Raw genomic sequence first — 26,945 nt, forward strand, 5'->3', positions numbered from 1 at the left:
GAGAGAAAGGTCGGGTTACCCACAAAGGGAAGCCCATCAGGCTAACAGCAGATCTCTCGGCAGAAACTCTACAAGCCAGAAGAGAGTGGGGGCCAATATTCAACGTTCTTAAAGAAAAGAATTTTAAACCCAGAATTTCATATCCAGCCAAACTAAGTTTCATAAGTGAAGGAGAAATAAAATCCTTTACAGATAAGCAAATGCTTAGAGATTTTGTCACCACCAGGCCTGCCTTACAAGAGACCCTGAAGGAAGCACTAAACATGGAAAGGAACAACCGGTACCAGCCATCGCAAAAACATGCCAAAATGTAAAGACCATCGAGGCTAGGAAGAAACTGCATCAACTAACGAGCAAAATAACCAGTTAATATCATAATGGCAGGATCAAGTTCACACATAACAATATTAACCTTAAATGTTAATGGACTAAATGCTCCAATTAAAAGACACAGACTGGCAAACTGGATAAAGAGTCAAGACCCATCAGTCTGCTGTATTCAGGAGACCCATCTCACATGCAGAGACATACATAGGCTCAAAATAAAGGGATGGAGGAAGATCTACCAAGCAAATGGAGAACAAAAAAAAGCAGGGGTTGCAATCCTTGTCTCTGATAAAACAGACTTTAAACCATCAAAGATCAAAAGAGACAAAGAAGGCCATTACATAATGGTAAAGGGATCAATTCAACAGGAAGAGCTAACTCTCCTAAATATATATGCACCCAATACAGGAGCACCCAGATTCATAAAGCAAGTCCTTAGGGACTTACAAAGAGACTTAGACTCCCATACAATAATAATGGGAGACTTCAACACTCCGCTGTCAACATTAGACAGATCAACGAGACAGAAAGTTAACAAGGATATCCAGGAACTGAACTCATCTCTGCACCAAGCGGACCTAATAGACATCTATAGAACTCTCCACCCCAAATCAACAGAATATACATTCTTCTCAGCACCACATCGCACTTATTCCAAAATTGACCACATAATTGGAAGTAAAGCACTCCTCAGCAAAGGTACAAGAACAGAAATTATAACAAACTGTCTCTCAGACCACAGTGCAATCAAACTAGAACTCAGCACTAAGAAACTCAATCAAAACCGCTCAACTACATGGAAACTGAACAACCTGCTCCTGAATGACTACTGGGTACATAACGAAATGAAGGCAGAAATAAAGATGTTCTTTGAAACCAATGAGAACAAAGATACAACATACCAGAATCTCTGGGACACATTTAAAGCAGTGTGTAGAGGGAAATTTATAGCACTAAATGCCCACAAGAGAAAGCAGGAAAGATCTAAAATTGACACTCTAACATCACAATTAAAAGAACTAGAGAGGCAAGAGCAAACACATTCAAAAGCTAGCAGAAGGCAAGAAATAACTAAGATCAGAGCCGAACTGAAGGAGATAGAGACACAAAAAACCCTCCAAAAAATCAATGAATCCAGGAGTTGGTTTTTTGAAAAGATCAACAAAATTGACAGACCGCTAGCAAGGCTAATAAAGAAGAAAAGAGAGAGGAATCAAATAGATGCAATAAAAAATGATAAAGGGGATATCACCACTGACCCCACAGAAATACAAACTACCATCAGAGAATACTATAAATGCCTCTACGCAAATCAACTAGAAAATCTAGAAGAAATGGATAATTTCCTGGACACTTACACTCTCCCAAGGCTAAACCAGGAAGAAGTTGAATCCCTGAATAGACCAATAGCAGGCTCTGAAATTGAGGCAACAATTAATAGCCTACCCACCAAAAAAAGTCCAGGACCAGATGGATTCACAGCTGAATTCTACCAGAGGTACAAGGAGGAGCTGGTACCATTCCTTCTGAAACTATTCCAATCAATTGAAAAAGAGGGAATCCTCCCTAACTCATTTTATGAGGCCAACATCATCCTGATACCAAAGCCTGGCAGAGACACAACGAAAAAAGAGAATTTTAGACCAATATCCCTGATGAACATTGATGCAAAAATTCTCAATAAAATACTGGCAAACCGGATTCAGCAGCACATCAAAAAGCTTATCCACCATGATCAAGTGGGCTTCATCCCTGGGATGCAAGGCTGGTTCAACATTCGCAAATCAATAAACGTAATCCAGCATATAAACAGAACCAAAGACAAGAACCACATGATTGTCTCAATAGATGCAGAAAAGGCTTTTGACAAAATTCAACAGCCCTTCATGCTAAAAACGCTCAATAAATTCGGTATTGATGGAACGTATCTCAAAATAATAAGAGCCATTTATGACAAACCCACAGCTAATATCATACTGAATGGGCAAAAACTGGAAAAATTCCCTCTGAAAACTGGCACAAGACAGGGATGCCCTCTCTCACCACTCCTATTCAACATAGTGTTGGAAGTTCTGGCTAGGGCAATCAGGCAAGAGAAAGAAATCAAGGGTATCCAGTTAGGAAAAGAAGAAGTCAAATTGTCCCTGTTTGCAGATGACATGATTGTATATTTAGAAAACCCCATCGTCTCAGCCCAAAATCTCCTTAAGCTGATAAGCAACTTCAGCAAAGTCTCAGGATACAAAATTAATGTGCAAAAATCACAAGCATTCTTATACACCAGTAACAGACAAGCAGAGAGCCAAATCAGGAATGAACTTCCATTCACAATTGCTTCAAAGAGAATAAAATACCTAGGAATCCAGCTTACAAGGGATGTAAAGGACCTCTTCAAGGAGAACTACAAACCACTGCTCAGTGAAATCAAAGAGGACACAAACAAATGGAAGAACATACCATGCTCATGGATAGGAAGAATCAATATTGTGAAAATGGCCATACTCCCCAAGGTTATATATAGATTCAATGCCATCCCCATCAAGCTACCAATGAGTTTCTTCACAGAATTGGAAAAAACTGCTTTAAAGTTCATATGGAACCAAAAAAGAGCCCGCATTGCCAAGACAATCCTAAGTCAAAAGGACAAAGCTGGAGGCGTCACGCTACCTGACTTCAAACTATACTACAAGGCTACAGTAACCAAAACAGCATGGTACTGGTACCAAAACAGAGCTATAGACCAATGGAACAGAACAGAGTCCTCAGAAATAATACCACACATCTACAGCCATCTGATCTTTGACAAACCTGAGAGAAACAAGAAATGGGGAAAGGATTCCCTATTTAATAAATGGTGCTGGGAAAATTGGCTAGCCATAAGTAGAAAGCTGAAACTGGATCCTTTCCTTACCCCTTATACGAAGATTAATTCAAGATGGATTAGAGACTTAAATGTTAGACCTAATACCATAAAAACCCTAGAAGAAAATCTAGGTAGTACCATTCAGGACATAGGCATGGGCAAGGACTTCATGTCTAAAACACCAAAAGCAACGGCAGCAAAAGCCAAAATTGACAAATGGGATCTAATTAAACTAAAGAGCTTTTGCACAGCAAAAGAAACTACCATCAGAGTGAACAGGCAACCTACAGAATGGGAGAAAATTTTTGCAACCTACTCATCTGACAAAGGGCTAATATCCAGAATCTACAAAGAACTCAAACAAATATACGAGAAAAAAACAAACAACCCCATCAAAAAGTGGGGAAAGGATATGAACAGACATTTCTCAAAAGAAGATATTCATACAGCCAACAGACACATGAAAAAATGCTCATCGTCACTCGCCATCAGAGAAATGCAAATCAAAACCACAATGAGATACCATCTCACACCAGTTAGAATGGCAATCATTAAGAAGTCAGGAAACAACAGGTGTTGGAGAGGATGTGGAGAAATAGGAACACTTTTACACTGTTGGTGGGATTGTAAACTAGTTCAACCATTATGGAAAACAGTATGGCAATTCCTCAAGGATCTAGAACTAGATGTACCATATGACCCAGCCATCCCACTACTGGGTATATACTCAAAGGATTATAAATTATTCTACTACAAAGACACATGCACACGTATGTTTATTGCGGCACTATTCACAATAGCAAAGACTTGGAATCAACCCAAATGTCCATCTGTGACAGACTGGATTAAGAAAATGTGGCACATATACACCATGGAATACTATGCAGCCATAAAAAAGGATGAGTTTGCGTCCTTTGTAGGGACATGGATGCAGCTGGAAACCATCATTCTTAGCAAACTATCACAAGAACAGAAAACCAAACACCGCATGTTCTCACTCATAGGTGGGAACTGAACAATGAGATCACTTGGACTCGGGAAGGGGAACATCATGCACTGGGGCCTATCATGGGGAGGGGGGAGGGGGGAGGAGGGAGGGATTGCATTGGGGAGTTATACATGATATAAATGATGAATTGATGGGTGCTGACGAGTTGATGGGTGCAGCACACCAACATGGCATAAGTATACATATGTAACAAACCTGCACGTTATGCACATGTACCCTAGAACTTAAAGTATAATAAAAAAAAAAAAAAAAAAAAAAAAAAAAAAAACAAAACGTATAAACAAGCAAAAAAAAATCCCCTGTGATCCCACCACCCAGAGGCAAAAAGTATTAATATTTTTAAATAATTTGTTTTTGTGTATCATTAAAATATAGTTGGAATATTATGCATGCAATTTTGTGTCTTTGTTTTTACCTAATTATTCTCATGCCATTTGAAATTCTTAATATTTTAATGGCTGCATTAAGAACTCATCATGAGAATGTGTCATCATTCACTTAAGCATTCCTTTATAGGAAGGGAAAAACTCTTCCCTGTGAGATCTAAGCAAAAAAATTAAAAATAATAAATAATCAAAATACAGAAGAAAGGGAAAACGTTATAATGATTACAGCTGTCTAAAGACACTGTCTAGTAGGGAGTGGATTCCCAGTCACCGAAGATGGCTGGAAATTGGCTAACTACGGGCATATCTCACTTTATTGCACTTACTTTATTGCTCTTCACAGATATTTGGTTTTTTACAAATTGAAGGTTTGCGGCAACCCTGCATTGAGCAAGTCTATCAGCGTCATTTTTCGGACAGCACATGCTCACTTTGTGTCCCTGTGTCACATTTCAGCAATACTAGCAATATTTCAAACGTTTTTCATTACTCTGATATCTGTTATGGGGATCTATGATCAGAGATCTTTGATGTTACTATTGCAGTGTTTGGGGTGCCACAAACCACTCCCATATAAGTCAGTGAACTTAAATGATACATGTGTACTTTCTGACTTTTCCACTAACTGGCTGACCCCACATCTCTCTTACTCTCCTTGGACCTCCCTATTCCCTGAGACACAACAATATTCACATTAAGGCAGTTAATAACCTTACAATGGCCTCTAAGTTTTCAAATGAAAGGAAGAGTCAGGCTAGGCATAGTGACTGATGCCTGTAATCCCAGCACTTTGGGAGGCCAAAGTGGGTGGATGACCTGAGGTCAGGAGTTCAAGAGCAGCCTGGCCAACATGGCGAAAACCCATCTTTACTAAAAATACAAAAATTAGCTGGACGTGGTGGTGCATGCCTGTAGTCCCAGCTACTCGGAAGGCTGAGGCAGGAAAATCACTTGAACCTGGGAGGCAGAGGTTGCAGTGAGCCAAGATCGTGCCACTGCACTCCAGCCTGGGTGACAGAATGAGACTCCGTCTCAAAAAAAAGGAAGAGTCTTACTTCTCTCATTTTAACTCAAAAGCTAGAAATGACTAAGCTTAGTAAGAAAGGCATGTTGAAATCTGAGACAGGCCAAAAATTGGGCCTCTTACTCCAAACAATTAGCCAAGTTGGGAATAGAAAGGAAGCGTTCTTGAAGGAAATTAAAAATGCTACTCCAGGACAGGCATGGTGGCTCACGCCTGTAATTCCAGCACTTTGGGAGGCTGAGGTGGGTGGATTACCTTAGATCAGGAGTTCAAGACCAGGCTGACCAATATGGTGAAACCCCATCTCTACTAAAAATACAAAAATTAGCCAGGCATGGTGCCAGGCGCCTGTAGTCCCAGCTACTCAGGAAGCTGAGACAGGAGGATCACTTGAACCCAGGAGGCACAGGTTGCAGAGAGCCGAGATCACGCCATTGCAGTCCAGCCTGGGTGACAGAGCAAGGTCCCATCTCAAAAAAAAAAAAAGAAAGTGCTACTCCAGTAAAAACACTGATATAGTGTGGATATTTGTCCCCTCTAATTCGCATGTTAAAATTTGATCCTCACGGTTGGAGGTGGGCCTAGTGGGAGATGTTTGGTTCATGGGAGCAGATCCTTCATGAACGATTTGGTATCATTCTCACAGAATTTAGTGACTGCTCAGTCTTAGTTCCCATGAGATCTGGTTGTTGAAAAGAGCCTGGCACCTCCTCCTCTCTCTCCCTTTCTTTCTCTCTGGCCATGTGATGCCTGCTCCCCTTCATCTTCTGCCATGAGTGAAAGTTTCTTGAGGTTCATTGCCAGAAGTAGATGGCACTGTGCTTCTTGTATAGCCTGCAGAACTGTGAGCCAAATAAACCTCTTTTCTTTATAAATTACTCAGCCTCAGGTATTCTTTTATGGCAACACAAATGGACTAAGACACATACAAATGATAACAAGAAACAGCCTTATTGCTGATATGGAGAAAGTTTGAGTGGTCTGAATAGACATCAAACTAGCTATAACATTCCCTTAAGCCAAAGCCTAATCCAGACCAAGGCCCTAACTCTCCTTAAATCTATGAAGCCTAAGGAGGCTGCAGAAGAAAAATTTGAAACTAGTAGAGATTGATTCATGAGATTTAAGGAAAGAAGCCATCGCCACAACATAAAAGTACAAGACAAAGCAGTAAGAGCTGATGCAGAAGCTGAGGCAAGTTATCCACAAGATCTAGCTAAGATCATTGATGAAGGTGATGACACCAAACAACAGACTTTCAATGTAGGCAAAATAGCCTTCTGTGGGAAGAAGGACTTTCATAGCTAAAGAGGAGAAGTCAATGCCTGCCTTCAAAGCTTCAAAGAACAGGCTGACTCTCTCATTAGAGGCTAATGCAGCTGGTGACTTGAAGTTGAGGCCAATGCTCATTTAGTATTCTGAAGATCCTAGGCCCCTTAAGAAATATGCTAAATCTATTCTGACTGTGCTCTAGAAATGGAACAGCAAAGCTGGATGACAGCATATCTGTTCACGTCATGTTTTACTGAATATTTCAAGCCCACAGTTGAGACCTATGGCTCAATAAAAGATTCCTTTCAAAATATTACTGCTCATTGACAATGTACCTGGTCACCCAAGAACTCTGACGGAGATGTACAGGAGATGAACGTTGTCTTCACACCTACTAACACAGTATTCTTTCTGCAGCCCATGGATCAAGGAGTAATATTGACTCTAAAGTCTTATTATCTAAGAAATATACTTCATAAGGCTATAGCTGCCACAGAGAGCGATTCCTCTGATGGATCTGGGCAAAGTAAATTCAAAACCTTCTGGAAAGGGTTCACTACTCTTGATACCATTAAAGACATTCATAAGTCATGAGAAGAGGTCAAAATATCAACATCATAGGAGTCATCTATGAGATGACTCTGAGGGGTTCAGGACTTCAGTGAAGGAAGTAACTGCAGATGTTGTGGAAATAGCAAGAGAACGAAGATTAGAAGTGGAGCCTAAAGATGTGCTGAATTGCTGTAATCTCATGATCAAATTTGAATGGATGAAGAGTTGCTCCTCATGAATGAGCAAAGAAAATGATGATTGAGATGGAATTTACTCCTAGTGAAGATGCTGTGAACATTGTTGAAATGACAAGAAGCATTTAGAATATTACATAAACTTAGATGACAAAGCAGAAGCATGGTTTGAGAGGATTGACCCCAATTTAGAAAGAAGTTCTGCTGTTGGTAAAATGCTATCAAATAGCTCACATGTTACAGAGGAATCTTTTGAGAAAAAAAAGAGTCAGTTGATGTTTTCAACCACATTGTTGTCTTATTTTAAGAAATTGTCACAGCCACCCCAACCTTCAGGATTGTGATCAGCAGTAGCCGTCAACATTGCAGCAAAACCCTCCACCAGCAAAATGATCATGACTTGCGGAAGGCTGAGATGATTGTTTGCACTTCTTAGCAATAAAGTATTTTTAATTAAGGTATCTATGTTGTTTTTTAGATATAGGGTTATTGCATACTTAATAGACTACATAGTCTATGCATAGTATAAACATAACTTTTATACGCACTGAGAAACCAAAAAAAATTGTGTGACTCACTTTATGGTGACATTTGCTTTGTTACAGTGGTCTCTGAGGTATGCTTATATCAATTAAGAATGTTGCCATGCAGATTGAAGCGCTACATGAGGAAGTTTAGACTACCTGAGCTGTAAACTCTTCAGTCCTGTGCTTCCATGGCTCTCAAGCTTCCAGATCTATAATTCGATTAATTCTACACTTCTGTGTGTGTGCTTGAAATTAGATATTTGATGGTAAGCTATTCAGAGCCACATCTAAGGAATTATATTTACCAAGGAAATTTTTAGTGTCATCCCAGAACATGAAACTCTGAGAAACTTCATTTCATTTCATATTTCCTACCTTTCCTGCTTACCAATAATAAAAATATCTACTGATACATTCATAGTTATATTAGTAAGTATATCTTACTAATATAGCAGATAAATCTGATCTTAATGCAAGAGAAACATTGTTTATCTTGGTACGACAAACAATGTAATCTACAGAAAAATGTCCACAAGATGCTGCCTCCCAAGGGACTGGTTTGCATTATTAGAAGTATAGCACATCAGGAGATGTGGTTTCACGTTGGACTGCAAACAGAAAGTGAGTATTTCTACCTGAAGACCCTTCAACATCTCCTATACTACAAATGACATAGCGGAGAGAATGAAATCAAAGAGAAAACTGATTCAATAAACCTTAAGCAGAGAGAGGGAGAACTGTGTGATCACTTAGCCGTGGTCAGCACACCACCAACTTTACTGGAAGAAAGCAAGCCTTCTATAGAAATCAATCAGTGTGGTCTCCATTCTGAAGCTGACACCCTGAGTAACTGCAGTAAGTTAGACTAAGGGAGTGGTACTGACCCTGAAGGAAGATGTGAGCATCTGACGTAGACCAGAGTGCAGGACAGGGGTTTTGGAGTCAGATAGCCCTGGTTTCAAGTTCCCCTGTACCACTTACCAGCAGGTTAACTGAAGTGAGTAACTAATCTCTCCGAAATCTGTAGACTTTGCTATGATGACTCAATGAGCTGATTTAGATAATTTGACCCGCACAGCATTTCACACCGTATTGAAGTTCAACACATCGTGTCCATTTCCATCATCAGGGTTACTGCTCCAGTGTATGGGTTCCATCAATCCTATGCTGTCGCCATGAGGCACTAAAGAACCCTCTAGGAATTGTCCTATGTCATGTTTCTCAAACTATTTTCAGCATAGTCTTTCTCTCAACTAGAAGTCTTTCTGGGAAGAACAAATAAGGAACAAATGTGTTTGAATCAAAGGCAAGAAGGTCCTTTTGCATCTTCACCCCATCTGGACCCAAGGGTGCGCTCCAGAGCCTTGAGACTCAGCAAAGTGCGACTTTAAAACCACTAATACATAGATTGCTGAAATTTGCAGGGGATACCTGCCATGCCAAGATTCTGGTGTCCAGAGAGAAGAAAGCAGCTGAGAGCCCTCCTGCACTCTATCAGATCACAGAACTTAGCTTCAGAAGCTTATTTAGGTGTCAGTGCATACGACACCACCAAGCTTTTTTCTAACTAAATTTAGATAAATTAATTCAAATAAATTAACATTCCAATCTGACTCATTCTTGGGAACATCAAACGCCAGTGCCTGAGTGAACATATGTACTACACCAAAACTGTAAACTTGTGCTGTTTTTCACACCAAAAAGTCTAAACAATAAATAAGCCTTTCTTTCCCTTCTTTTCTTTTTCTTAGGATCATTCCTTAACATATACCTGATATTCTATGGGACAAAATGCACCAGATATTTCAACACTAGAGGTGGGCAGTCGGGGGGTGAGGGGTGAAGAATACATACCTTTAAACAAAAAAGGCACTAAAGCACAATATAGTTAAAGAATAAGCTGCATGGTTTTTAAAAGTAAAGTCATAATGCTCTAAAAGAGTTAATTCACTCCCCAGAGACAACTATGTGTTGATTTCACCAGAGAGACATTTTTGTGCTAAAATTAAACCAAATAGAAGCCAGAAAGTTCTACACTGAAGAAAGAGCCACTTAGGTCATTTAAAGTCCAGTGCCTTTTAGACGTAAACTCTTTTCCAATTATTCAAGCTATAATTTTCACTTGGGGAATATGTAAGTTATCAGGTACTAGAAAGTGTCGACCAAATCCCCTTTCCCTCCTGTCGGCATGTGTGGCCAGCATTGTGACTGGCTAACCCTACCCCTCCTCCTCTGTTCACCTCAACTTTTGTTTTGAGTTAAATTAGGTCCCCCCCCCAAAAAAGATATGTTGAAGCCCCCCAGTACCTCAGAATGTGACCTTCTTTGGAAATCAGGTCTTTACAGTGGTGATGAAGTTAAAATGAGGTCCCTAAGGTTGACCCTAATCCAAGATGACTGGGGTCCTTATAAGAGGGGAAATTTGGACACAAAGACCAACATGCATAGAAGACACAGGAAGAACACTATCCCTACAACAAATAATGCAATGCCTGAGGCCAGCAGAAGCTAGGAGTGAGGCATGGGACAGATTCTCCCTCACAGCCCTCAGAAGGAACCAACCCTACGGACACCTTGATCCCAGACGTCTCATCTCCAGAACTGTGAGGCAAGAACTTTCTGTTGTTAAAGCCACCCAGTTGTGGTACTTTGTCATGGCAGCCCCAGGAAACTCATGTAACTGGAGACGCCGGAAAAGCTGAAACTTCCATCTGTTCACTCTCTCAGATGCTCCTGTAGCCCGGAGCGACCATGCAGCATAATTTTGGACAATGAAATGTCCCAAATGGAGTGTGCTGGTGCTTCTGAGGAGATGTTCACTTTAGTAGGTGGCAGGGTTAAGAACAGAGCAGGAGAATGATAATCGGGCTCTGAGATCAGAATGGGGAGGAGGGGGCTGTGGAGCAGAGGTCACCAGCCTTTTTGGCACCAGAGACTGGTTTCGTGGAAGACAATTTTTGTGTCAGAACGAAACTGCTCCACCTCAGATCATCAGACATTAGATTCTCATAAGGTGCATGCAACCTAGATCCCTCGCATGCCCAGTTCACAACAGGGTTCACGTTCCTACGAGAATCTAATGCCACTGCTGATCTGATGCAAGGTTAACTCAGGCAGTAATGCTCACTCGCCCACAGCTCACCTCCTCCTGTGCAGCCCAGTTCCTACTAGGCCATGCACTGGAGACCCTTGCTTTATAGCATCAGGCGGAGTCCCCACAGCTCCCACAGAGCCCCTGGACCAGCAAACACCTCAAGGGAGGAAATAAGCCTTAGGTGTACCTAAAGCAGAACAGGAAAAATGTCCAGACAGAGGTTTGTGAGCTTGTATTAATTTGTCTTTATTTTGGAAAAAGATGTAGAAATTGGCATGGTCATGTCCTTTCTATGCATAATCGATTACCATCCAGATGATTACCTAGTTAGGAAACATCTGAAAGAAAAAAAAAAAGAAGAAGAAGGAGGAGGAGGATGAGGAGGAGGAGGAGGAGAGGAGGAGGAAGAGGAGGAGAAGGAGGAGGAAAAGGAGGAAGGAAAACAAAATTGCCTCAAAATTCTAAAGTAAAATCTGAAAATGTCATAACTTTCTATCATTGTGCAAGAAGTCATTATTTCATAAACAACTGCTATGGTGTCCTGAAATTCCAGGGCTAAATAACATCTAAATACTCATTTAGAATTCGTGGGAACCTGACAGTAAAACATTCCTCTAAGACAGTGGTTTTCAACTAGGGGCAATTTTGACCCCTGGGGGACATCAGGCTGTGTCTAAAGACATCTGTGGTTGTCACAAACTGGGAGGGGGAGTGCTACTAGCGGGTAGAGGCCAAGGACACCGCTGAAAATCCTGCAATGCACAGGACAGGTCCCCACAGCAAAAAAATTATCCAGTCCAAAATGCCAATAGTTCTGAGGACGAAAAACCTTGCTGTAAGATACCGTAAAGCTTCTAAAAAGAAGATTAAATCTTGCCAGCAGCAGAAATGCAAGGAACAAGTAGAAATGACGTGCTGTAAAAGTGTGGGTGGTGTCCTGAATTCTACTGAGAACTGCAAACACAGGAGGGGAAAAATGGGTAGCACGGGGGTAAACAAGGCAAGGAACGTTTGGGAAGCAGGAGCCGGCCTGAAGCGGAGAATCTGCCAAGCTGAGCCTGAACCCACTGTTGAGCCTTCACATCAGTATTACTCAGCCACTGACTTGTTTGCGTAGCCATGGCAGCTGGCAGGGACATGCAGCCTCCTCAACAAACAGCTTCATCAATTCATAAAGCTCCCATTCTTTAGAAACATTTCTAAAACAATATATGAAATCCATTTTCTCCTGATTTTACTTGAAGATGAGTCACACAAGACACCAGCTATATGCTTGATTTCAGGCTTTTAAATAGGGAGAGCAGCTATTGAAAAAAATTACAGGGTAGGAATGGCAGACAAAAGCACTAAAAAGACTCTGAATCATTCTAATTTTTATGGGGAGTGGGAGAAAGCACACCCAGCTTAACCAATTTACATCATTTAGCTTTAGAAAATAAACATATACATCATGCTGATAATTGTGTGCCTTGTTTCACATGCAAGGATTAAAGCAGTTTTAGGAAAATACTTGGAAATATAGAAGTGGAAAGCAATAAAATGAAATGGCAAAAAAAAAAAAAAAAATAGCTATTGAGGTACAGATGCTCCTCGACTAATGGTGAGGTTGTGTCCCGATAAAGACGTCGTAAGTTGAAAGTTTCTTTAGTCGGAAATGCATTTAATACACCTAACCTACCGAACATCACAGCTTCACCTTCCCTACCTTACAAGTGCTCAGAACACTTACATTAGCCCATATTTGGGCAAAATCATCTAACACAAAGCCTATTCTATAATGAAGTATTGAAAGTCTCACGTAATTTGTTGAATACTGAAAGTGAAAAACAGGACGGCTGCATGCACACTCAAAGTATGGTCTCCACTGAGTGTGTATCACTTTCACACCATTGTCAAGTTGAAAATTTTTTTAATTGCATTTTCATGAGCTGGAAATCGTCTGTATATCTATTACCATTTAAGAGAAATGACTTAATGAAGCTTATTTCCAAACCTATAAATCATTTTCTTTCCCAATCAAGTACCTCCATGTAAACTGAGTCACAAGAAAAACTAAGTTACTCGCGGAGACCTCTACACATTAGCGTGGAGGACAGCCAAGGAGCACGTGACATTTTATCTCCACAAAGAGATAGAAAATGCACTTGGCAGCCAGGCACGGTGGCTCACACCTGTAATCCCAGGACTTTGGGAGGCTGAGGCGGGCAGACCACAAGGTCAAGAGATCGAGACCATCCTGGCCAACATGGTAAAATGCCATCTCTACTAAAAATACAAAAATTAGCTGGGTGTGTTGGCACATGCCTGTAGTCCCAGCTACTCGGGAGGCTGAGGCAGGAGAATCACTTGATCCTGGGAGGCGGAGGTTGCAGTGAACTGAGTTTGCACCACTGCACTCTGGCCTAGGCGACAGAGTGAGACTCCATCTCAAAAAAAAAGAAGAAGAAGAAGAAAAGGAAAAGAAAAGAAAAGAAAATGCGCTTGGCTAAAGGGTCCACTAAGGTTACTCCTAGAGTATGCATGAATTTCTGAGAACATATATATATATTTTTTTGAGATGGAGTCTCACTCTGTCGCCCAGGCGGAGTGCAGTGGCATGATCTTGGCTCACCGCAAGCTTGAATTTCAGGGAATTTTTCAAGGGAATTTACTATTACTAAAGGAAATTGACAAATGCAACCCTGAACTTTGAGTTAGTGATTCTTCTGAGTTTTTTAGTAACATTAAAAGATGGAAGAATGCATTTTCTCCTTTTAAGCAAGCACAACAGCAATAGAAGAAATAGTTCATAATGGAATTATACGAGGACTTTGGAGATCATTGACTTTAAAGCCTCATGAACTAGGACTTCTATAATTTGGGTTTGATGATAATTTAACCAAAGCCTGGGCTGAAGCGGACTCTGCTAGGTAAAGCTTTATAGAAAAAGAGAATCCTTGATAGTAGAAACAAGATGACAGAGTTAAACAAGCCTCAATCATATATGTGAATTAAACCATTTTTCTCCATTGGTTAGATAGGGCCCCTAAAAGACTGTTCTAGGCACCAATACATTATGAAAAAGAGGAGAGAAGGAGGAAGAAGGAGAGGCAACAGCAGCAACAGTTAATATTTATTGTTGTGACTTGCCAGGCAATGAGTTAAGATCTTTATAACAATTTTTTTCATTCAATACATACATGAAACAATAACCTGATCAGCCAGATACTGTTACAGGTCTGGGAACCTTTATCTGTAATTCCAAGATCCAGGTTTTTTCATAAGTCATTTACTGACAAAGCTTGGCCTGACCTGACCCAGCTGGGCAGCAAATCCTGACCCAAAATGACAAGAGGCTATTTACGGTCTTCATTTATCCCACTTAGTGTTGCTGGCGGCCTTTGCTGCAGACCTGTGAATGTAACTGATGGTAGGGAACTGTCCCAGACACCACAGTGGAGGGCCGTGTAAGGCTGCCCTCTGCATTACCTTTCTAAGTTCTGAAAAATTCTGAGCTCAAAAACACACTGGGCCCCAAGAATTTCAGATAAGAGGTCATGGAACCTGTGCTAACCCCTTTCTGCAGATAAGGAAACAAAATCTCCGAGGCCGTATCTCAGAGAACCTGCCCAAGCTCACATGGCCAGTGAGTGAATGTACAGCAGAGACGGGATTCAGCACCAGGCAGGTCCAATTCCAGAACCTGCATCGTAGTTAGATGTGGCTTGTGGGACTCCCATGCCTTTCTATTAAAATGGAAAGTAATACAACCACATTTAAATGATACTTTTTTTTTAGAGACAAGATTTGCTCTGTAGCCCAGGCTGGAGTGTAGAGACACAATCATAGCTCACTGCAGCTTCAAACTCATGGGTTCAAGAAATTCTCCCACTTCAGCCTCCCAAGTAGCTGGGACTTAATTTTTATTTTTAGTAAAGAGAGGGGTCTCACTATATTGCTCAGGCTGGTCTCGAACTCCTGGCCTCAAGTGACTACGTTGACCTCCAAATGAACTGGGGTTACAGTCCTAGGCCACCATGCCTGGCCTTAAGTGATGCTTTTAGCTAATTGAGATAAGTCACTGATACGGTTTGGCTGTGTCCCCACCCAAATCTCCTCTTGAATTGTAGCTCCCATAATTCCCACATGTCGTGGGAGGGACCTGGTGGGAGGTAATTGAATTATGGGGGTGGGTTTTTCCCATGCTGTTCTTGTGATAAAGAATAACTCTCAGGAGATCTGATAGGAGATCTCAGGAGATCTGCACACTCTCTCTCTTGCCTGCCACCATGTAAGATGTGCCTTTGCTCCTCCTTTGCCTTCTGCCATGATTGTGAGGCCTCCTCAGCCATGTGGAACTGTGAATCCATTAAACCTCTTTTTCTTTATAAGTTACCCAGTCTCAGGTATTTCTTATAGCAGTGTGAGAATAGACTAATACAGTCGCTGAGCATGCTAAATGAATGAGCTCACTGTTCTTAAGATGTCTGTAAATAGCCATGACCCACTCACCTGGTCCCTGCTTTCTTCCTGGCTGCCCATTTCTCGAATCTTCTCCAAAATGGTGTCCTCAGTAGACCCAGTCGTGCCCAATCTGCCCCTAAGGAGGGCTGCAATTTTCTCCGTAAATGAGGAGTACTGGCTTTGTGAGGCTGTGACTGCATCCCGACTTGCCTTCAAACTCTTCTCCAACTCGGAAGAGCTTTGCTTCAGGAGGCTCAGCTCCTGCTTTGAGGCATCCCAGACCCGCTGGCCAGCAAGCAGCCTTTCTTGGAAGATCTTAACTTCCCTTTCAAGAGCTTGTTTTGCTTCTACAGCACTGAGCAGGTCCTAAAATGATTACAGAAAGTGAAGACAATAACATTAGTAGTCAACAGGGTACACCTGCATTTGCTATAGCAAATTCATTGACTTTGCCTGCTAATGACTACAAGGGGTTGGGTTAATTACTTCTTCCATTTTTAACTCCAAGTTCCCTATAGTCTCCTCATAAAGTTATTAAATCCCAATGGTATGTCAGGAAAATTTAGGTGTCTTGAAAACAGAAAAGGGGGCCCAGGGCGATGGCTCACACCTGTAATCCCAGCATTTGGGAGGCCGAGGTGGGCAGATCGCTGAGGTCAGGAGTTCAAGACCAGCCTGGCCAACATGGTGAAACCCCACCTCTAGTAAACAAAAATACAAAAACTAGCCAGGCATGGTGGCACACACCTGTAATCCCAGCTACTCGGGAGCCTGAGGCAGGAGAATCGCTTGAACTTGGGAGGTGGAGGTTGCAGTGAACTGAGATCACTCCACTGTACTCCAGCCTGGGCAACAGAGCGAGACTCCATCAAAAAAAAGGAAAAAGAAAAACAGAGAAGGGATATAAAATATAAAATCTGGGTTAGAAAAAAGAAGGAAACTTTGACACATAAGCCTTTTCTGTGTGGAACACTGGAGTTAATAAAAACAAATCATTGGATAACATATTAGTAGATTCAGTCCATATATAGAATATGTTTATAGAACTATCTTTCTCAAGCTTGGTGTATATGGAAATTGATTTTTAATAAACAGTAAGCTCTCAGAGTCCTAGCTAGGCACTAACAATTATCTGAATAAAGATGCTCCCTTAATACTATTTTAAATAATAGAGGAATATTCTCATAAAAACATCATTGCATAAAAATATTCATTGACTTCCAATATCCAATATTCATTGCATATCCCCTAGTCTCATAAAGACAAAATTAATGCAGAAAGAACCTGAAGAAAGGAAACAGAAACAACTAGCCATTTGGTAGGTGGGAGGATTAAAAGTAGAGGGAAAGTATCATACTTAGAAGAATAATCTTAAAGAATATAATATGGGCTGGGCACAGTGGCTCACACCTGTAATCCCAGCTCTTTGGGAGATCAAGACAAAAGATCACTTGAGCCCAGGAGTTGGAGACCAGCCTGGGCAACTTGGTAAACCCCCATCTTACATAAAATAAAATAATTAGCCATGCATGGTAGTATGTTTCTATAGTCCCAGCTCCTTGAGAGGCTGAGATAGGAGGATTGCTTGAGCCTGGGAATTCGAGGCTACAATGAGCAGTAATTGCATCAGTGCACTCCAGCCTTGGTGACACAGCATGACCTTGTCTCAAAATAACAACAACAAAAGAACATAATATGTGAAATTAGGTTCAGAAAAATAATGAAGGACATAAAGAAGGTTACCTGTGCACTTAATTCTATTTACTACAATCTAGAATGGCCCACAGAGGCACCAACGGAGCATCCTTTTTTTTTTTTTTCCAAGATGGGGTTTCACTCTTGTTGCCCGGTCTGGAGTACAATGGCGTGATCCCGGCTCACCACAACCTCCGCTTACTGGGTTCAAGCGATTTTCCTGCCTCAGCCTCCCAAGTAGCTGGGATTACGGGCATGTGCCACCATGCCCAGCTAATTTTGTATTTTTAGTAGAGACAGGGTTTCTCCATGTTGGTCAGGCTGGTCTTGAACTCCCGACCTCAGGTGATCTGCCACCTCAGCCTCCCAAAGTGCTGGGATTATAGGCATGAGCATCTTTCAAATTGATTTTTTAAAATTATTTGTTAACATCAAGTTCCAAAATACATGAATTCACAGTAAGAAATATTAAGCAGCGTGTTAACTAGCATTGCTATAGTATCGCTGCCTAGTTAACTGGTTTTAAAAAATTATTAAAAATCGTAAGTTAGAGGTAAAAAGCACTAAAAAGAAACACAGTATCTTTAAATAACAGACTCTACATCTAAATGAGCTGATAACATTTCAGGCTGCCAGTTAAAATGCAATCATCTCTTTTGCGTTAGAACTGGGCTTTAAAAGAAATTTCTCTCCATTAACAGCTTGGAAACAGGAAAAGGATAGCTTGAAACACTAGTTCCTATTTTTTATAGGAAACGTAACATCTTATTTTTTTTCATTATGGTGACTTTTTTAAAATCAAGGGAGTCTCAGGCATCAATTTGAAAGAAAAGTCACAGAGTAGATATGTAGTTAGAGAAGCCTGCCCTTTTCAGAGATGTAATAACTCAACTAATTATGGAATCTATTTTGTAAAATGCCTTTTGCTTTTCAAGGTCTTGGTTTCCCCTTTCCTTTGCTAAACTAGTTATCTCTGTAGAGAAGCCCCACTGTTGCTGCTAATTAAATGACGGTACTTAAAGTAGAGTCAAGGACACTTTATCACAAATTCAGTATTTTAACAGTTTACAGATTTCTCTTCAGATCATAATACAATAGCTTCTCACTTGCTCAATTAGAGTAACTATTATCAGTAATGGTGATAATAAATTGGGTGCATATTTTACTCGGAAACTACGGTCGTTCCTTGGTATCCTTGGGGCATTGGTTCTAGGACCCCGGAGGGTATCAAAACTGAGGATGCTCAAGTCTCCCATATAAAATGGAATAATATTCTCATATAAGCTACACACATTCTTCTGTATACTTTAAATCATCTCTAGATTATTTGTAATACCAAATACACTGTAAATGCTAGGTAAATAACTGTTATCATGTGTTATTTTTATTTGTATTATTTTTATTGTTGTTTTGTTATTTGTATTGTTTTATTTTCCAAATTTTTTTTATCCACAGTTGGTTGAATCCACAGATGTGGAACTTGTGGATGCAGAGGGTTGACTGCATAGTCTGCTGTGTGGTTAGAAAACTGAGGTCCTAAATTCAGTGACGCTGGGATGGAAATTAATCCTAATCACTTTAGAATTCTTAAACCATATGGAATATTATGTATTCACTAAAGACCCTCAAAATACACAAAAAATATCTCAGATGCTTGTGACCTTTGGAGTTACTGTCAGTTTGGAGTAAATGACTCAACTGGCAGCTAACACCACAAGATCAATAAACACAATTAAAACATTGCAACTATGAGGAATTTTTCCACCCCAACATCATTATTGTTTCACCGACTTCGAGAAAAGGGCCAAAACAATCTCCTCTTAACAAATCCAAAGAACATTTTCTTTTTAAACCTAGGCATCAACATTTATGTCTAGTGAAAATCCCAAAATTAGTTTGTGCTCATAGAATACAGTGGTGCCTGTGAGCAGGTTGGGTTTCTGTTTTCCAGGCACATTCAGCTCAGTGAACACTAAGCTGTTTCTTGTATAAAATGCAGGACTCGAGAGCCGGAGTGACAAGGCCTTGCGGATGGCCGCTCCTTCAGTGCTCTGATTAAGTGCTGCAGGATTCAGGGGCACAGGGCTGATCTTCTGGAAATAAATGTCCTCAGACTGCAAATGCAATTACTTGTGCAGCTATCAGGAGAAAGCCACCAGAGTGGAGTCTGGTTCCATGGCTACCTCAAGGATACGCCAAAGCAAGCGGCATGAAATCATGTGACATCAGTATCACTGGCCAGGACCTGGGGATTGCTGTCAGACCACACTGACATACAGGACAAGAAACAAGTGGCTTTCTGTGAGCAAAAGCAAGACTGACCTCCATAGTCTTGTGGGGTCACAAGAGAGCAGGCCCTATAGACTGTGATGGGGATCACTTAAAATATTTTTATAATTAAATCTTTAGGTTCAGTCTGACTCGTGCAACAAATGTAAAATGATCCTTTCAAAATTACTTTTAACAAAAACTTTTATAAATAGTATGATTATGGCACTCAATTTACCTTTCCATTTAAATATGTGAGCCTGCATCAAGTAATGAAACCATTCAAAGGTTTGTGTTTTTGAGAAAACAATTGATTCCTGTTGTGTTGCTATTTTATGGATTTAGACACACATGAGATCAAATTGCCACTCGAAAATACAATGATTATCATCAGGATGGAGAACCTCTGGCTTGAGCTGAATTCCTTCAATCCTAGATCAATTTTATAAAATAAAAAAATCAGTTGGTTAATTCTACCTACTGCAGGTATGATTAACAAAAAAACTCAGAAATTCCCCCAAACAGGCAGTCTTATACATTGCTGGTGGAAGTGTGAACAGGTATAATTTTGGTATAAATTGTTGGCATAAATACGTAACAAAATTTAATATGCACGTATCTTTTGGCCCTGCAATTCCAGATCCTGAGAATGTATCTATCAGAAAGATCACTAAATGTAGAAACTGAGGAATGTGCAGTTATCCAATTATAATATAGCAAAAGACAGGCTACTACATGAATATTCATTAATATGTAACTTCTTAAATATGAGACATCCATACTATAGAAAATGATGTAGTGAAAATAAATGGGGCAGTTTTTTGTATACCAATATGAACGATTCTCCAAGATACAGTTAGTGAAGAAAGTAAGGTATCTAATAGTGCATCTATACAAATAACAATGGTACATAGTACAGTACCATCTGTACCTTTATGAAAAGAATATCTCTAGAAACATGCACAAGCAACCACCAATTCTCATCACCTCTAGAGAAGGGAACTGTAGCCAGGGGTCAGAAATGAAAGGAAGATGTGATAGAACACTGGCAACTATGAAAACACCAGGGAATTTTAGTCCATTTTAAGTGTTCAGTCAACAGTGATATGAGCATAAATATGTACATGCACATGCACACACACATTCCCCCCTCCCAAACTTGGGCTGCATTCACAAAAGTTAAGTATTCAGAATCAGAGAGGTGATATCCTGCTCTATTTCCTTTGAATTACACCAAGCCTGAAGTCTGACCTTCAGTTCTGGGATTCAAACTTTAATACAGATAAAACCCTCCTTGGACAGCACTATTCAAATTTACAATCTGGTACCACTCCTGCACCTGCTGTTCCCAGTCCCAACAAGATCATTTCAGAAATTGAGGGGAAGAGATTAGCAATTTCTACAGCAAGTTGACACTGATGCAACATCCAAATACCATAGACTTCTTTTTTTTTTTTTTCTTTTTTTTTTTTTTTTTTTTTTTGAGACAGTCTCACTCTGTCGTCTAGGCTGGAGTGCAGTGGCATGATTTCAGCTCACTGCAACCTCTGCCTCCCAGATTCAAGCGATTCTCCTGCCTCAGCCTCCCAAGTAGCTGGGGTTATAGGCGCGTGCCACCATGCCCAGCTAATTTTTGTATTTTTAGTAGAGATAGGGTTTCATCATGTTGGTCAGGCTGGTCTTAAATTCCTGACCTTGTGACCCGCCTGCCTCGGCCTCCCAAAGTGCTGGGATTACAGGTCGGAGCCACCGCGCCCAGCCTGTACTCCATTTTTGAACGAAGTATGGACCATTTTGAACGAAGTATTGTTAGACTCGTGTGGTAAGTGGCTAGTGATGAGAGTTGCCTATCTGTTATACACTGAAGGAACATGCTACAAATGTGATATTTTAAGGCTGATTTGCCAACCTGTAATCTAAATAAGTATACAAAATCCAGAACCCATTTCTTTCCTCAAAAGAATTTCATCACATTTAAACATAACTATACCTTTACAAAATAAACTAATAGAACTTTTGAGACCAACCTGGGCAACATGGTGAAACCCGTCTCTATCAAATACTTTTAAGAAAAAATAAACAGAAAAAGAAGGAAAGCTGAAATTACAATTGTTTAATTTGAATTCAAGGTACCTACAAATATATTGAGCTTGTTGAAATTGCTTTAAAACCTATTCTCAACAAACCTCTGTTAGATTTGTTTTCTACTGTAAGTATCTGAAAAATAAAATATAAAAACAGTTTCCTAGGAGCCAGGTGCAGTGACTCATGCCTGTAATCCCAGCACTTTGGGAGGCCGAGGCAGGCTGACCACCTGAGGTCCGGAGTTCAAGACCAGCCTGACCAACATGGAGAAACCCCGTCTCTACTGAAAATACAAATTAGCCAGGTGTAGTGGCACATGCCTGTAATCCCAGCTACTGGGGAAGCTGAGGCAGGAGAATCACTTGAACCCGGGAGGCAGAAGTTGTGGTGAGCTGAGATTGCACCATTGCACTCCAGCCTGGGTAACAAGAGCAAAACTCAGTCTCAAAAAAAAAAAAAAAAAAAAAAAGAATTCCTGTACAACAGGCATTGAAAGCGACATTGTCACCAGTCCAACCAAGATTACCTAAGTGAACCAGCAAGAAGCTACCTCATTGTCACAAACTTTAAATATTAACATAAGCAGTACTCATTCAAAGTGTGTATGCAGAACTTTAACGCAGGGAATTTTAGTCATAATAAAACTTATGACTAAAGAATAACAAAAGGAAGGCTATGAGTATACTAGTGATACTAGTAATTCATTACACTAATCTCCTACATACAAAGAAGAATGTGTACAATTTGGGTAATTCTATTATTTCTCCCATGTTTATTCTGATTTCCATTACTGAAATTTAATTTCATGTCTGTGGCTTCTAATACTTAAAAATTTGGACTTGTGCTTGGTGTATCTTATTAAATAATTTTTTCTATTAATTCATTTTATGGAATTTAAATGATTTTTTCCTATTAATTCATTTTATTGTATTTTGTAGAAGTATTTGTCAGCAATGGACTGGAAATAAAGACAAAACTATTCTTCCCCAAAGATAGTTTGAAAAAAAATGCACATTCAGAGTTTAGGAAGGAGAATGGCAAAAGTCTTGAAATCATGTTCTAAGAGGAAACGTTAAAAGAACTGGAACATTTATCTTGTAGATGTATTCAAATGCTTGGAAGACTCGTGTAGAAGGAGGATTAGGTTTCTCCTTCTCAGGCCCACGAGCCAATAGAATGGAACCTTCAGAGAAACATTTTACTTCAAATTGAAGAAGACCCTCTCCAAATCTAAGCTTTCCCCATGGCATCATCAACTGTGGAAAATTAGAATTCAGCTTAAGTTTGAAATTCTCAACACTGACCAAATCAGTACTAGCTGACAACAGATTTAGCTGCCCAAGAGGCCAGTGTGTTCCTGGGCTTCACGACAGCCCTGCAGACACTCGCCCTAAACTGATCAGACGGTGCTTGGAGGACCATCGACAGTTCCCATCTGGAAATTGCAAAAGGGACACGGCAAAATGGAATGTGCTCAGCATCACATGCTGAGATTAGACCCCTAATAAAAATAGTTATAGAATCATGTTATTTAACATATGGATTTAACTGATTTTAAATTTTTAGAATGAACCTAAAGACAAACTACTGAAGACTTAGTTACAGCTACAGAACAGAATGTAAACTTGGACAAGGCAAATACAATAATATGATAAAAACCAGGAAGTATTATAGAAAGAAAAGGCTAAAAAATAAGAGGCATTAGAAGTTCTCAAGGGGTGGGGCTTCAAGATGACAGACTAGAGGCATCTATCAGCTGCCCCTCCACAAAGAAGAAGAAAACAGTGAGTAGATAATCACAGTTTGAATAGATCATCAAAGACAAAACATTGGAATTCAACAGAGAACTGACAGGAACTCCTAGGGCAAGGAAGGGAGGGAAGAGAAGCAGCCTGCTTGGTTGGCCAGGGCTGGCTGGGATTGCAGAGAAGCTCCCCAGTGCAGGGAAAGGGGAGTGAGAGACCTGCAGCGTCCATATTCCCATCATGGATTCCTCCAGTCCCAGCCACCAGAGAGCCCCTCACAGGCCCAGAGACCAACACAGGGAGCTGTCTGCAGACTGCACAACGGCATTGCTCCAGAGAGGGAGCTCAGACTGAATCCTAAACATCCCCCTGAGTCCTAGGCAGCTACAGCAAGATGCCATTTTGAGAGCCAGCCTCCACCAGACATCACCCTGCCTTGGGGCCCAACAGCCCCCCCATCTCCACATCCCAGGAGCCCCACTGCCATACCCCACCTGCAGCTACTGCTTCAGCTGGTTGTTGCTGTCAGGGCCAAAGCCAAGCCACTGCAGCAATCCCAGCCCACTAACAGCAGGCCACCATCGCACATTTACAAGTGTCCCAAGGACAGGCTCCCCAACGCATAGGTGCCAACTGGGGCCAAAGCATGTGCTCCGAAGCTGCCCGCCTACAGCTGCAGCCACTAAAAGCAATCCCACCTTCTCCGGCAGCAGGGCCCCACTGCAGCTACCACCTCCTCCATCAAAGCACTCCACCAGGAGTCCAGGAATCACCCGACACTTGCACATCACAGCTGGTGCTGATAGGCACCACCAGGGAGTCTGATGACAGGCTCACCTGGATTTGCTCTGCCCCTACCCTTACCCCAGAGCATGAAAACACCATCCGGGGACTTGGGAATTACTCTGCCACATCCACCATCATTAGCACCCGAGCACTTCTACCAGGGACCTGAAGATGGACCCACTCACCCTGTTGCTACCACCACAGATGGCACCATCCGCACACACAACCTGCAGGGGCAGGGCCTGACCTGCCCAACCATCACAGCCACTGCCAACACCAGCACAGACAGCTTAAGAGTCAAAGCATTGTCCCACTACTGCTATTATGATAGCCTATGCCACACTGCTGCCCAGGGACCAGAAGACCCACCTGCTACTGCCACTGCCAGTATAGACCTGCCGAGACCTGCTGAGACCAGTGCAAGCAAATGCCACCCTGGGGCCTAAGGACAGGCACTCTTGGCCCACTGCTGTTCCCACCAGGGCCTGAGGATTGGCCCACCTGGTACCCCTGTCCCCAGCAAAACTTCCCACAACCCCACCAACAACCACACCCTAAGCTCCTGAGGAAATAACGGACACCGATGACACTATTTACAGCTGAACAAATTAGGAAACTACACTGCTGCACACACCCACAATCAGAGCCAAAGTGCCCTACCCAACCAACATCATAGACACATCTCCAGGAAAACATCCTCCCCTACAAAAGCAAACCCAAAATATTGGAAGAAGTGACTGCCACACCAGATGCACAGATGCCAACATAAAGACACAAGAAACGTGAAAAAGCAAGGAAATATGATGCCTCCAAAGGAGCGCAATAGGATTCTCCAAGATGGCAGACTAGGGACATTGAAAGCCAGTTCTCCTCAGAAAGAAGATCAAAGTTACTAGTGAATGGACAAATTCTGAATGGAAAACTGAAGGAAATGAATCAGGACCTGTCAGAGTGCCCATAAGAAGAAGCTGGGTTGCAGAAAAAGAAAGCTGCAAGAGCCTGGCAGAGATTGACCCCTGTGAAGCTCAGAGCCCCACAGAAATGGTAGGTGGGAGGACTTCTCTGCTCCACTCACCTCTCTGACAATCCCTTGACTCTTAAACTGCTGGTGAGCCCCTCTGCCCTTGTGATCCAGGGCAACACTATTGGGGGCAATCTGAGAACTTCCCAAGTACAGAGAACTTAGTGGCCAGCTCATGTAGGCATGCTCATACTCCCCTCACACCTGAGCTGAGACCGTGGGCGCCATACTGGTCATGCACCCATAGTGGGAAATGGTCCTGCCAAGGGACTCTTCACCCCTGAGTCGCTGCACCACTAGATGTCTTGCAAACATTCCCCACAACCCATTGGGACTTTGGCAGGTGCAGGGGACTGGTAGGCCCCAAGGAGCTGCTGGATCCCTGGAGATTTAAACCTCAACATGGGATACCTCTAAGGGAGAGGGGAGCACAGCCCACCAAGCCCCTGTTGGGACAAAGGAAACACAAGTAAGGTACCAAGTACTAAAGGAGGCAGTCCCATAGCCATGGAAGATACGTAGAGAGGGGTCATCTCCACCCCACTTATGCAGTTATGGACACAAGAGTGGTTCTTCCCACCAGGGGCCAGTGAGCACATACTTGGACACAGCATTTTTTGTGCTCTTCACAGTGGCTCTACCATGCTAAAAGTGAGCCCTATGCTGCTCAGGCTTTTACGAAGGGCAGAGACCACCTCCCCTTCCCTACACAGAATGGAACCATCCCGGAAATGGAGGACAGACAAACCATGAAAGTACCTGCTCTGGTCTGGGGGAAGAGACTCTCCCCTGAGCCCACTTTGGTGGTAGTCATCAGAGGGGCATACTGGTGGCCTGCAGCCACATTGTGGCCAAAAATCAAAGGACCAAACCTTTATGAAATCAAAGTCACAAGCCCTGCAACAGGGATTTGATAGGGAAGCAAATCACATTTCTGCTGGCTCAGGTCGAAGAGCAAGGACATTCCCCAGCCCCTCCCCTAAGGCCTTAGCACACCTACACCCCAACACCATCTCTTCCCACCCACCCCTCCTCAAAAACGCGTCAAGGTACCTGCTTTCACTAGACATCAGCCTACCTGCCAGCTCTTACTCTTAAGCAACATTTACTGGACTGCAGTTTCAACTGCACTACCAAATACAAAATCTACTACCAGAAGGGCTTAGTGCTAGTCCAAAAAATAAGCCCCCCAGGACCTCTGCACCCCCAGTCCTACAGAAGATAGAATATCTAAACAGGAGAAAGAATTTCAGATCTTGATAACCAGTCCTTCTAATTAGTTCTTACAACCAAAATACAGCCCCCTGAAAACATCCAGAAATGAAGCCAAATGATCACACATAACATATATCACAGCCATATCCCTAAGAGAAAAAAAGAATTTAAAAAAGAAAGTCTCATTCAAACAATAGCAAATTCAAAAATAAGAAGCAACATCTCCCTGAGAGGAGAAGGACTTATTGCAAGAACTCCAGCAGTACAAAAAGCCAGAGTGTTCTGACACCTCCAAAGCATTGCACTAGCTCTCTCACAATGGATCTTAATCAGAGCAAAATATCTGAAATGACAGATAAAGAATTCAAAATATGGATTGCAAGGAAAGTCAGTAACATCTAAGAGACATTTGAAATCCATTATCAAACAAAAAAAACAG

The 26,945-nt window shown here is 41.6% G+C and overlaps 1 protein-coding gene across 1 annotated transcript in view; it reads right to left on the reverse strand.

Moving 5' to 3' along the window:
• CCDC170 (coiled-coil domain containing 170) overlaps window positions 1–26,945 on the reverse strand; it is a 97,946-nt gene that overhangs the window by 38,513 nt on the left and 32,488 nt on the right. Inside the window, exon 5 of the mRNA XM_010383605.2 lies at window positions 15,740–16,057. Coding sequence (XP_010381907.2) covers window positions 15,740–16,057 — 318 coding nt within the window. The remainder of the gene's footprint in view (window positions 1–15,739; window positions 16,058–26,945) is intronic.

Source organism: Rhinopithecus roxellana, chromosome 4 (assembly GCF_007565055.1).
Source record: "Rhinopithecus roxellana isolate Shanxi Qingling chromosome 4, ASM756505v1, whole genome shotgun sequence".
NCBI classification, from domain to species: domain Eukaryota; kingdom Metazoa; phylum Chordata; class Mammalia; order Primates; family Cercopithecidae; genus Rhinopithecus; species Rhinopithecus roxellana.